Source organism: Pelobates fuscus, chromosome 8 (assembly GCF_036172605.1).
Source record: "Pelobates fuscus isolate aPelFus1 chromosome 8, aPelFus1.pri, whole genome shotgun sequence".
NCBI lineage: Eukaryota > Metazoa > Chordata > Amphibia > Anura > Pelobatidae > Pelobates > Pelobates fuscus.
Window position 1 is genome coordinate 50,609,306 of NC_086324.1, and position 14,289 is coordinate 50,623,594.

General features: G+C 38.6%; 1 protein-coding gene across 2 annotated transcripts in view; it reads right to left on the reverse strand.

Moving 5' to 3' along the window:
* Positions 1-14,289, reverse strand: part of NRP2 (neuropilin 2) — a 120,664-nt gene that overhangs the window by 43,337 nt on the left and 63,038 nt on the right. For both annotated transcript variants that reach the window (XM_063429804.1, XM_063429805.1), the window contains exons 8-10: positions 9,640-9,784; positions 8,783-9,132; positions 7,026-7,170 (exon numbers count right to left, since the gene is read on the reverse strand). In XM_063429804.1, coding sequence (XP_063285874.1) covers positions 7,026-7,170; positions 8,783-9,132; positions 9,640-9,784 — 640 coding nt within the window. The remainder of the gene's footprint in view (positions 1-7,025; positions 7,171-8,782; positions 9,133-9,639; positions 9,785-14,289) is intronic.

Here is a 14,289-nt window from a genome sequence, read left to right on the forward strand (position 1 = left end):
CGTGTTTAATTACAGTTTGAGCAACTAGAATGACCACACTTATGTTGGAGAACAATAGACAGAAAGCTTCATGAAACAAAACTAGGATTACGGGAATGATAAATTATTATGTCGCAACCACCACTTGGCCAGTAAACTTGTACACAAGTTAAGAACACACTACCAAACAATGTTCTGCACAGAACTCTAATGCTAACTCAATTGCCCTACTTTACCATAAGGAAGAGATTATTTTAAAATGAAGCTAAGATATAAATGGGATTACAAAAGTCGATTATTAATACGATGGCATCTGGAATTAATCCATGCTTTAGGGCTTGGGATCTAAGGGAAATTAATGGAAGATGCTGATTTATCATGGATTTATCTGACTGCCTGTAAGGAAGGAATTTTTAAGCAGATATTAGCTTTAAACAGAAGTTCTTGCTTGCTCTAAAAGTGTGAATCTATCTAAAGTTTATCTTGATGGATTTGAGTTTATTTTTAGTTCATCATAATAACAATGTTTAAAAAATACATACATAAATTGTAGGGTTAGTCTGAAAAAAATCCTGACTTGACAACTTACTTAAAAAAATCCTCTATGTTCCTTAATAGTTAACGGAAATTGGGGGGCGTGGCCTGGCACCGCTACAGCCTAGACGCCATTACAGACAGCTCCGCTACGAACTGCCTAAAAACGCCGAAAACGGCGAAAATAACTTCAAGCCGCCGACTACAAACGCCTACAGCGGGAAGGGGAACCCCTGCTGCATCGACCCATGCCATTCCGGTTCGGATCCGCCTCGGCTCCACCCCGCAAGACCCGGCAGAAACTCCGGTCTGAAAGCCTGAAGGCCGCAACTTACCACGCCGAGCTCCTCGCAGACTGGAGTGAGTACATACACCCCTTCCAAAACGACCCTGACACTCCAATCATGGGCCGAAAAACGCAAAAACAGACAGGGGCACCCATCCCAGAGGCGAGAGATATAGGGACGCTCCTCAAATGCTCCAGGCCCAAAACGGCAGAACTCTCACCACCCCCAGCCGTCCCAGACACCATAGAGCCTCAGGAGCCTGAAGAGGGGAAGGGGAAAGGCAGCAAGAACCCAGACACAGCAACAGCCGCTGTAATAGAGTCCCCAAGCCCAGCACACGCCACTAAAAAGGACATTGCAGACCTTTACGATAGAATCAAGCTACTATTTGACACAGACATCGCCCTAGTAAAAACTGAAGTACAAGCGGTCACTGACCGTGTACAAGTCACGGAGGAAGACGTGATCGATCTCAAGCAGAGCCTGGCAGCCCTAGGGGACACTGTGCAACAAATGAGAACTCTGCACTCCTCTCTGACGCACAGAGTGGACACCCTGGATGACAGGAGCAGGCGCAAACATATAAAAATCCGCGGAGTCTCCGATGCGGTGTCCGCGGAGGAACTGCCGCACTTCCTTAGGCGGCTGATGGCTACATCCCTACCCGCCAAACAAGCTAAACAAATCCCGCTGGACGGAGCTTATAGGGTCAATAGACCACAACGTGCTTCAACGAGCCAGCCCAGGGATATTATTCTCAAATGTCAAACCGTTACAGACAAACAAAAGCTCATGAAAGCGTTCCAAGAACGGGCCCCCATGGACTTCGAATCACACCAGCTGACATTTTATCAGGATGTCACCAGGGCAACACTTCACTGGAGAAAAACCATGCAACCTATTACAACTAAGTTGCGAGAGGCTGGCGTGGCCTACCGCTGGTCGGCGTCCCGAACCCTTATGGTCATCAAAGACAGAAAGGTGCACACAGCGTCTTCTCCAACGGATGCCCCCACCTTCTTCACAGCCCTGGACCTGACGAGAGGCGCTAGAACTCCACCGAGACCGGCAACACACCACCAATGGGACATACCCAATGTGACACCCTTTGTCCCAGCTCGGAACCGCAACCCATCTCAGGATCAAGACTCAGTGACTTAATCACAGCTTGAATGGCACTACTTTAGTGCACCTCCTCAATGTTGGCGACAAAGAAAGAAATAATTACATACCACCGAGCCACAATATAGTGGCACCCTGCAAAGCGGACTGTAGCAACTGAATATTCCATGTTCTTCTCTCTTTTCTAATGTACCTAGTTTTGGTTTAATTTCATGTTTTAACTTTGTGTTTTATGTTTCATGGCACACACCGCCAGATATTCCACCAACACTGACACACAAACAGACGAACCCGTTAATTCCAACCACAATCTCCCCTCCCCCCCCCCCGTCTCCCCATAGGTTAGGGGAACACAAGAACGACAGGGGCCTCTGCCACCGCCCTCCACCAACCACTTACCTAAGAGGCACACGCCTACAAACACGCTGCACCACTGACTTACCCACCCTTCAACCCCTCATGGGTGGCCAGACGACACGTCCCACGAAGGCAGCCGACCCCTGACAAGACACCACCAGGAACCCACTCATCATACCTCGACTGCCACGGAAGCCCATTACACATACACCACATAACAAGACGTTATAATATACCTCTGCTTAAAATCGCTAGCCTAATAGGGTCACTTCTTGTTAGGTATTAACGTCGACGATCCACCACTAAAATATCACTCAACAGTTTAATACGCTAATTTCTGACATCATGCTTTATGTTGATTTATACTGTTTAAATAACGTTCCTGTTCATATTGAATGTCATACAAAAGAAAAATGAGGCACTTACTACCTGGAAATGTAATTAAATACTGTCTCTCTACCATCCCATTAATATGGAACACCCCTGCATTTCCCTTTTCTTCATTTTGTACCCTTTATACATGCCTTAATAAAATAAAGAATTTAAAAAAAAAAAAATAGTTAACGGAAATTTCTCAACTTAATGCAACAAATATAATAGACAATACAGACTCTATATGTTAATTATCGAGCTAGAAATTTGTTGATGAGCTATTTAAGATTAATATGTACGCTGATTCTTGTTATACATGTGCATGCGTGGTGAGAATAATTAGCAATGCATAAAGACATTTATTGATGAAAAAGTTGTGTATGTATAAAGAAATGAGTACTTGAGGTGTATATTCATTAATATAAATGTTTACAAGATGGGTCGAATTGTCCACATCTGCCATTAATTTCCAGATAGCTCTATTTGTGCTGTTTTCATTTTTCTCAGGAGCAGATTTCCAGGCCACACACAGCTTTCCATAAAATGTTCCCGATGTTTTTGCCTTAAGAGCACCTGATGCATTCTTGGGACTACCAAGCTGCTTGTATTTCTCATAATGGCAACTGCGTTGAGGAACGCTTGCTTGAGATAATGGAAAAGAAACGATCGGCGCTGCGGTGTGCAAAATAGAAAGTGAACGGCTGAGAAGAAGCCCCCTTCTGGGAGCAGACCAGAAAAAAGCAAGCCCAGATTGAGCTGCCCAGCAGTGCGGTAATTGGAAGCAGACGTTCCGAACTTCAAAAAGGATCCATACCAGATGCAAGGCACTGCTCGAAAACAACGGATTACATCAGAGAGAAGTTTGGCTCCGGGAAGAAAACTTCAGGTGCTCTGTACTCTTTTGCATTTCAGCGCCAGGTTGAGCATTCCTTTTATCAGCTATCCAAACACTTTAACCAAACCGTACACGTCATTGTTTTTAACCAGTCATAATTAGTAAATGGATGATGTTAGATATTTGGGGTAGCCAACAGGAAGCTTCCAGATGTTGCCGAGCTCCCCATGATTCTTTACTAGCTTGTTGTATGGCCAAAACTTGGGAGTGGATTAAGGAAGTTCTAGTCCGGCAACATATTCAGAGATACTTGGTGTATATTATATTATATTAGTGCAAACAAGTCATTAATATACTTTGAAATCTGCAGAACTGAAGTTGTTGTTGTTTTGATTGTTTGTTATTATGACTTGAGTAGCTATGCTATGCTATTGTATTATATACTGTATGCATGTGTGTTTTATATTTATTTTATCTTCATTTCTGTAGACAGTCCCATTTTAGAAAAAAAAGTTTATTTTTTAAAAAAAAAACTAAATTTTAATTTATCATAAAACAAAGGATGTAACATAAATATTCTGTATTCCACATTGTATCCTAGAACAAAAACCCTGAGACATAGAAAAGATTCATTTATCTACAGGATATTATATTTGAGAGGTTTGTTCAGCTCAAGTACAAGACAAAAAAAGTTTACTTTAAAATATATTACACAATACTTATATATATACACAAATATATTACACAAAACAGGCTCTTCTGGGTTCAGAATGGGTTAAGCATGTAATTTGGGGATGAATCATTTGTGTTCTCTTAACCAAAGCAATGTGGAATTTACAATCTCTGTTTGAGCATCAAATGGCAACTCGCTAGGGAGCTGGAAACCGTGGCCAGAGCAGCTCTTCGTTTAGTGACCTACAGTCATCTGATACCTTCAACCTTTAGTCATTGGCACCTCTGTGTAAAGCTGGCCAGCTATTAACCCCAGCCAGCAAGTACTCTGGTTTCTGCTGCTAGCGGGAAAAAAGAAAGGATGTCAGTACTGGCAGCTGTCAGCCTCACTCACGTAGACCAGAGATCAAGACTGACATGTGTAATTGAAGGGTGCGCAGTATTTGTTTTCCGACCATTTTTTTAAAAGTAAGAATGAGGTGAAGACAAGTGGGATTAAGAAATCACGACTCGTATGTCCATGTGTAGAAATCCAGCGCTTACACACGCTTAAAATGAGCGCACATACACTAAAACGATTTCCACTTCGTTTAGCCTGAAGAATGACGTGTTAATGATGTTAAAGGTTACCAATTTAGACTCATTCAGTCAAACAATAAGCTTTTCTGCAAAGGTTGCATGAGGAAAATATACCATTAATGCAAAATGGTCATATTAAAGGGCCTTAAACAGAGTTTTGATCCAAAGTAATTGGTTTGCCAGATATCTTCTATTTCAGGGGTGCCCCAAAGGTAGATCCACAGATGTTGTAGAACTACGGCTCCCATGTTGCTTTGCATGCCTTTAGAATGCCTTTAGAATTGCAAAGTATCATGGAAGCTGCGGCTTTAAAACATCTGGCGATCTACCTTTCTGGCACCCCCATTCTATTTTCATAAGTAGAACGTGGACTTTAGCTAGTTTAATAGATTAGATTTCCTGTCATGTTGAGATGTAACCCTATGGCGATCATAGAGCTGAATTGACATATATCGCTTTTTGTGACTACGGTTTTGCTTTTGAGTGACCAAAGGTAGACTGACCAGCTGGATACTTACAATTGCAGACAAGCAAACGTCACCGTGTGTGTCGGACTGACCACATGTCTATGTCTGGGAAATGACACAACACAATTCACCAAAACTGAATGACATGCGCGCGTGTGTGCAATGAAGTGTGAAATAGATACCGCGCAAAATGGAATAAGAAAAATTACACACATGACTGCTTAACTCCATGTCATTGTGTCAAGGACAAGCAGTAAATATGACTTTCAGGAACTTTGGGCAGAAGGTTCGAGTGTTAATGCCAATAAATTAATTATACATAGGCATGAAATTGAAGCATCAGCTGCACCAAAGGACCTTCAATTTTATATTTAAATTTTTCATACCATCTGGAACATTAATAATTGATTTCTTTCACAGATAGAGTACATATATAAAAATGGCGGTGGTGACAAATGTTTTTTTCTGCCTTTTTATGCACAGAACATAGGTAGTAGACAAGGATAAAATATGATTTTCTACTAGTTAAACACATATTCTAATATTCTCATATTCAAATGTCCATGCCATAGCTGTAGTTATACAAAGAGGGGTTTATTCACTAGATAAAGATGTGTGAGGAATTGGCAACAGAATTGAGAATTATTAGCCAAATTCTTCAATTCTGCTTATTCTTCAGCTCAGTTATTTTGGACTTAAATCTAAAATAACCTTGTCAAATTTGCACAAGTCTTGGTACAGTGAATAAACCAAAGTATTTATTTCTTTTTCATCTGCTGGGGGGGAAAAGATTTTTCTTTGTGCTCCTAACTTTCCAATTTTCCCAGCCTCTTGAACAAGAAATGAGAAGTGCAAATAGCTTCCTCTAAACCCTTGCTAGTATTATACTAATTTGATTGCATTATAGAATAGCAGATATTTTACATTTTCATTTACATAAGACCAGTTCCTCCTTAAATTGCAGTTTGTCTGCTACATAACTGGAAAAAAAATGTAATGTGAACATTATGTCAAAAAAGTATCAGAAAAAATGCCAGAGGCTAGATGAATTGTTTCCAGGGTGACCACTTAGAAAGTGCATCTCTGAACTTCCGGTTTCAGAAGCTGCTGGAGATGTGGTTTCCATATGAAGTTCCTTAAAACTCCAGAATCTGTCACAAAAGCACATCTGGAAAACACATCTAGATTTTCGTGGATTCCCTGGAAAATTCGGTAACAGGCTTCTTCAAATATATAACATCAAAAAGAATAATCCGATCTATAAATTTCAGAGCTAAGCCTGTTGAGTTCAAACATCTTGATGGGATAGCTGAATTTTCAAAATAAAAATGAGGTCTTTGTTTAGGCTCTATCTAAAGAAATTGCCCTCGGGTAATCTAGGGTGATTTTAACACGCTTTAAAACAAGCGTAGTTCCCATAAATGTAGAGAGAGAGTGTATGGAATGCATATACAATTGCAGTTTAGATGTGTCCAAATAACCGCAGCTATGTGCTCACAAATGTTAATGAGATTTGTGCATACAAATGCATGTCTTTGAAAGAGATAATACATTCTTAAAGGAAAAATAATGGAGTTTTTATAATAAAGAATTGACTTTTAAAAAAGAAAAAAAAAACAGTTAAATAGCTATAAGTGGTCCTTCAATCACAAGCATGCTTGGTGAAGCTGAGACTTCCGAAAAAAGAAAAATGTAATGTGATAAAATGAATAAAGGATAAGCAAAAAACCAAAAACGAAATCACAAAATGAAGACTAATTTTTGGGAATGTAAATATTAACACAGTTGCGTTGCAGCCTTTGATGTAACGAGCAATCTTACCTGCTCTGTCGCAGCCCAATATCTCCATCCTCATGCCCATGCCTGCCGGAGACCATCGCTCTGGATAAATTCGGACAAACTGCGCGGCCACTGGCTCAAACCTTCGTACTTCAGGGGTGTCATAGTGCATGTTACCTTCAAAAAGCTAGAACAGAGAAGAGAACTTAGATATTTATCTCTACATCAAATTCAAAACTACCACTGTATTATTTTAGCTCCTGTTGGAGAACTATGTCCCCTCCAAACCTTTGAGAATGGGTGGGTGGGCTTAGGAGATCAGATCCATTGAGGAGCTAAAAATATGTTCCATTAGTCTGGGCCACAAAATGATACTTTATGGTACTTTATGGAACCAGTTTCTTGTTCAGATTGTTTTCCACTCAAGAGTGGTGTCATGTGAGATTGCACTGATGGATAATGTAAACTTAGTTTGCTCCTCCTAGTGGCCATTCATGGGAGATCTATTGTGATGATATTGAGGGCTGAACTGAATAGCAGTTTAAGAGATACATTTATTTTGTCTAATAGAACCTTGGCACTAGGTCTTAAAACTCCCAACAGGGTTTTTCATTAAAGTGTGAATTCAAATTTGAGGCCAAAGTAACCGAACTGGAAACACAGCTGACTTATAAAAAATTTACAGTTCGGCTTATTTGACCTTAAATTTGAATTCACTTTGAATTCATTTTAAAGTAAAGCCTACAGCCCTAGAATTTTCATATCAGATTAAAACTGAAAATTAATCTTGCACTCGGTCGGCATTTGGAGCAAATTTGAAAAATGTTATGTAAAGCTATTGAAAAGTATATAATACAATGGGTGGGGATTTATCAAAGTATTCTGTTCTAAAAATGGTGCAAAAATGTGCAAGGGGAGGAGTCACCAATAGTACGTGCCACTGGTTTCCATAGTGATTGCCCTACTTTTAGAACTTGAGACTAATTTTTAGCACAGAACACTTTGATAAGTCTCCCCTCTGTTCCAGGGCACTGATGGCTTAGCTTTGACTCCCAGCTGTTAACTGCTATGGTTTACGCTTCTTGATGCTGACGTTAAGAACAGCTGAATTGCCCAAAATTAGCAATTACCATTCTCAAGCAATCACTAGCAAATCTATAGATCAGGAGATATATCTGCATTGCATTTCGAGTTCCTTAATCTTTTCTACATCATCATAAACTCAATTTTATATGCAAATGTAATTCTAGCTACTACAGAAGCTCATTTGCATATGTGTGTTTCATGTTGATGCCATGAAAGTGGGAACAGCTAAAAAAAAATTTTAAAAAAAGATTTAACGTATCTATACGTTTTCCTGCCATTCTGCTTTAGGGAATCAGGGATAAAACATTTGAATTGGCATTTACTATAATTCAGTAGAGTGTAGGAAGAGATTGTCTCTTGGGTTCTTACTATTCTGCACTTCCTGAGCCATTTCTCAGAAGAGACGCCTGTGAAACACAGCAGGTAGTGAAAGTGCAAGAGAAAATTGCTTCCCTGGCAATGTGATTTAAAAACTGTAGAGACCCTACAGGAACGGAAGCATGTACTTATATTTAAGAATATTTTGAAATGCTCTTTCTTATAGGAACAGCTGGTATTTTATTTTTATGGTTTTCCTGTAATATCTGTCTTGGTATTTTTTCTTCTAGAATCTTACAAGTGTCCAAAGTTATGATTGAAAGTAAAGCCAACTGGAGGATCTCATCATGACTCATTAAAAAACATTCATCTCGATTTTTAGCCTTAAATCATACCTTTGCTGCCTCAGTCTTTGAATCTTGTATATATTCCCAAATATGTCCATCTAGACTGTGAGCCACTTTGAATTTCCGCACAAAAGCCCTGTTTTCTGAGGTGGGGACGCTGTCTCCACCACGCGCTCCCTGTATAATAACTCCTTTTACGGTCTTAATGGTTCCCACGTCCACCTGTAGCCACTCCTTCCCAACTTGAGCTTGGGAAATATGGGTATACCAGCCCGACCGACTGCTCACTAAACGAGCCACTCCGGGCGACCATAAATACTCTCTCGTTGAAGATGCTGTGATCTGGGAATCTGATATCAGGCCCGACATCATTCCCAACATATTAGAGCAAGGTGAATCTGTACAGCCACACGGGAGGAAAATACAAAATAGACATTATAAGCAAACTATCCAGAATAGTTCAGGCATTTACATTTATTAACATACATTTATTTTTCTCCTACTTGCTGTACAGACCTCAACCTGAGAATTCATCAATCTCTCTATAAAGCTGAGGGTGATCTTGTCCATTTTAGAAACTTCTGATTTAACAGAATGCCCACTCAATGTAATCTGATCCTCATGCCAGTCAAATTCTATGCTGTCCTCTGTGCCTGGTTGATTGTTTGTTGTAACTTTGACAAAGTACTTTATATGAGCAATTTCAAAAGGGAACAAAGAGATATAAGGGCCATAACACAGTTGGTATATTCCTCTACGGTAATTTCATTAAAATACGTTGACTTCTAAATGTTACTACACTTATTGTGTTTTAATAGGTAAAAAAGAAGTGTGGAGTCAGTGACAAGCTAACAGCCATTTATATATTGAGATAACTTTATTGACAACTAGTTAGGAAGACAAACCTGTTATCTGGCACCCATACACCTCCACACGCATTGCTATCCCTCTGTGCCATGTCTGAGGGCGGAACCGCACAAATCGCGTCAGCACCGGCTGTGGAATCTTGTTCAAAACAACCTCTGTGGGATCGTTGTTCCCTGGAAATATCTATAAAATGAAAAAAAAAAAAGAATGAGCAAAACATTAGAATTTTGTCAGGTGAGGGGGTCTATTCACTAACCCAGGGATTGGGGAGAACTGACAAAAGAGTTGGAAATCTTGGTCCAAAATGCCAAATTTTGCCAGTTTTGCTACTTTGGTCTAAAATGTGCAATTTTCAACAATTCCCAGTTTATTGAATATAAACCAAGGTTGGGCTTTAATTTGACACCAGGGAGAATTTAACAAATGGGTGACAAAAGAGGCCAAATAAATGTCCGTTTAATGATTTTTGGCCAAATCACTGTCTCCTCTCCCTCTTTAACTCTTCAGAGACATGAACAAGTCAATGAAAACCATCTGCTCTTGAAGCTTCCGTTGTGTTATGGACTCTTAATTTATAGATGTGGCTGTTACATCAATGCAGAATGGAATCCAAAAACCCTGCAGGCAATTTTGAAATGGTAAGCTTGAGCGTTACAATGTGGCCTATAAGGAAATTCATTGTACAAAAACCAAACACAATAAACATTCAAAATGTATGCAGAACTACCCCCTCTGAATAAATATATTGATCTCGGGATGATCTGGACAGTTTGCATACCGGTCTAATCCTTTAGATTATGGTTTGTTCTAAAGTTTATTAATATCTATCTGTTAGCAAAATCAATTCAATGGCAGATAACATATGCTAGATGGCTATCTAGTCATAAATATTTTAATGCACTCACTGACACACACCCACACACACACACATAACAGTATAATGTATTGTCAATGGTTATAGAGAATGGGCATCTTGTTAGTGAATATTTAAATAAGAATGATGTAAACTCAGCCTCTTCTGTTCCTGTATGTTTAATTTGTCTTGTTGCAACTACTTGTTTGTTAGTCCACCTATAGTACAGCTCTGCTGAATTTTTCGGCACTTTATAAATAATAATAATAATGATGCATAAATTAAAAGAAAGAATCCATGCACATGACATTTTGTAAAAGCAACAACAAAAAAGACAAAAAAATGTATAGGTAAGATTGTCTTAATACATTCAGTGTTTGCTTTTTTTATTTTTGTTTCTCTTTGCATGCAGGTGCATAAGGTAATTCTTACACTATTTTATGTAAACGTGTAAGTATCAGCAGATTTTCTTTTTGTAGATGAGGTCAATAGGGGATGAGCCATTGCTGTTTACCAAACACACATGACTTGTGAAATGAGGGCATTGTAGACTGACGGGAAAAAACGCAAGATTCAAAGCAAGGAAAGGGATATGGATTCTTAGCATTAATTAGGGTTAAATTAACTCAAAGGACTTCCCTTAGAAAGTCAGAGAAAAGGTCAGCTGTATCTTAGTGGGAAAACATCCTGTTCATTTGTATTGTTGATGCAAAACCAACGTCCGTCTTATCCGATGGTAATTAGTCATTAGCAAGCCCAGCAGGCCATGGGTTAAAATAAATGTGCGCGTTAAGCTAAATGATTTTGTTTTTACTTCACCTGTGTTTTTCGCATGTTCTAAATATTCTTTTTGAATTTACTTACAAGGAAATGAGATTGATGCACAAACAGGACGTTATACATCACTATTGTGCAAACTAAAATAACAAGACACGTATATCGTATCATAGGATTCCATATTCAGCGAATAAATGAATAGAAAACACCTTCAACATTCCATGACGGTTTTATTCCACTAGTGGATTCAGCAATGTTTCGACTGGAATAGTCTATGACAACCTTGGCTTCAATTCTGGTCTAAACGTTGCTGGGTCTATTTGTGATGTGGGAATAAGAGAGTCATGGGTTTTATAATTTGTTGTTTGAGTGTTGTCTGGGTGTTTTTTTTGTTGTTGTTGTTTTTTGTTAATATTGCTGTTTTAGGTACGGTAGGTGGTCTTTTCATGTATTGTATTCTAATTTAAGTTTAGAGCAGGGTCCATAATTTTGCACCCACGTAACTGGTTATTAACGTGTGTAACGTGTATATCCGATTGTACAGCGCTACAGAATTTGTTGGCGCTATATAAATAATAAAATAAAAATAATAATAATAATAAAGAATATGACGTACATTACTCATGTTTTGATATTATTGGTAGACTTAAGTTTTGTAAGACCATTGACCGGTAGGTTGTACGTTTAGAAATAATGGTGGCAAATAAAAGGTTTATAAAAGGTACATGTGATCAAATGGTGTTGGTCTTTCCAACTATTTTTTTTTTATTACTTTTATTAGAAGAAAGATTAAACAAAAGCATAATATTCACGAGAACATGTATAAATATAGCGATAACAACAATAGAGATTACACTACTATTTGGTCCACGGCGTCTGTGGCACAAATTGACCCAAACTACAGTCCTTCTTTCTCCCTTTTTTTTTTTGTTTTGTTTGAAACTCCATCACCATAGCACTGGCGTGGTCAAAAGAAAAAAAAAATTAAATTACAAAAAAATATTAAAAAAAACAATAATTTAAAACCTGGAGCTGAGCAATCAAAAATAAATATATAACCCATACCATTTTTTAAGATCCTAAAAAATGAAGATATGGGAGGCGTTCACATTTGTAAATACACAGGGCAAGGCAATGAGCCTTAATTCCATTTAAGCTCTAATAAATATTGCCCATACAAATTATCTTTTAGTCTCCCTACTACTAATGATATATTTTACCGCACTGCCTTGTAAAGGGAATCTATCATGAACAAATTGCTTTCCTATTCTGGACCTTTAAATGTATGTCTGTTGTCAAGAAGCTTAATGCTAAAGCAAATATAAGTGTTGTTCATTTTAAATGTTTAATTGATTTGGGAATTCCTACTTGCATGCATGCATTTTGTCTGTGTAAGAGACATTAATCTCTTATCCAGATAACAGCCACTATCAGACTCAAAGCTATAATCATTGCCTGAGACATACAATATCATCAGGTTGTTGGGTTGTCCTGTAAATGAAACAAGTGGGGGGAGATGGAGAGATTTGAAATGCATCAAAAATCCCAGGAGAAAGTAAGACGGCTCCATTTTTAGGCCATAATTATTTCAGCAACAATGGAAGCACTTCTGTTTTTCAAAGAACACTGAACCTTAATGATAATCTGATCTAGAAGCCCCATTTAAAATGTTAAAGACCCTTTAAAATGCAATTTAAGACAAATGAGCTAATTGGGGGTTTACAGTGGCAAACTAGGTAAAAACAGATAGTAAGCTCCCGTAGCCTTGTTACATTTGATCTCATTGTAACCCAGTTGCATGTAAAGATACATCTGTGCTTGCTTGACTGCTTGCTTTCGGGCCTGAGTTATCATTTATGAACCGGTAGAGAGAATGAACCTTATGATGTAGTATTACATAACGTAGACAAATAACGGTCAACCCCATTCTTTAACCCCACTCAAACTAAAACAATGCCATCGCTGTCTATTAACTGGGGACATCCTTATAAAATACCACCTTAAATCCATTCTATATCTAGAGTTTTTTTCTTGTTTATAATCAGCGGTATTGTACTCCCTTCCACCCCCCTTCATTCCACAGACTGTGAGTAATATCCGATCTCTTATTTTAAAGAACATTTAGTTTTGGCTGTTGACGTGACTCTGTAAATTTCACAGTGAAAAATAAAAAAAAGTGAAGTTAAAACGCCATTAAATCCGAAAAAAAGCAATTTACGGCCTCACACCCCCTTAAATTCAACTATGCTTTGGCTATCCAAATACTGCACATTTGAAGGGTGCAAAAAAATGCCTGCTATTTAATTTGCGGCTTTTCTTCTTTGCCATCTGTGTGTTTGTACTCCACCTGTAGGCCCTTTGTAGGATTAACTTGCCTTCTGCCAGTAAATACATATTGAGGGAGAAAGTGCTTTAGAAGTCTGTGGGACTAACAGGATTAGTATTTTAAGACTTCATCTGTGCAGAATTTAGGGATTGTAGAACTGCAAATAAGTCATTATTTGAACTGAAGGAATTCAAAAAACGAAATATGAAAGATGTTTCGGCAGCAGTCCCAGCTGCAGGTACAGGTGACCACTTAAATCATGTTGGCCTACGTTTCTTTGATGTGAGAATGCTTTCTTTTAACTCATTAACGACGATAGTATATGTCGTCATAACAATGTGATGTTGACGCCAACATGGTAAGAAGTAAATAAGCAGAACGTTGCATGTTAACATAAACTCTGAATGGATCGCGTAGCCATAACAGCAAGGAATGTCACCGGACCTTTCCACAAAAACTATCCTTCGGTATTAACCTTTCATATTCAGTAGGATACATAATGGTAAAGTCACTGTTTTAGGAATATAGTCCTATAGAGCAGGGGTGCCCAAAACATAGATCCCCAGATGTTGTTGAACTACAACTCCTAGAATGCTTTGCATGCCTTTAGAATGACAAAGCATCATGGAAGCTGTAGTTTTTAAATATCTGGGGATCTGCCTTTTGGGTACCCCTGCTATAGAGAGTTTCTGGAGAGATCATAATATGCCACAACGCTGAATGTCTCCAGAA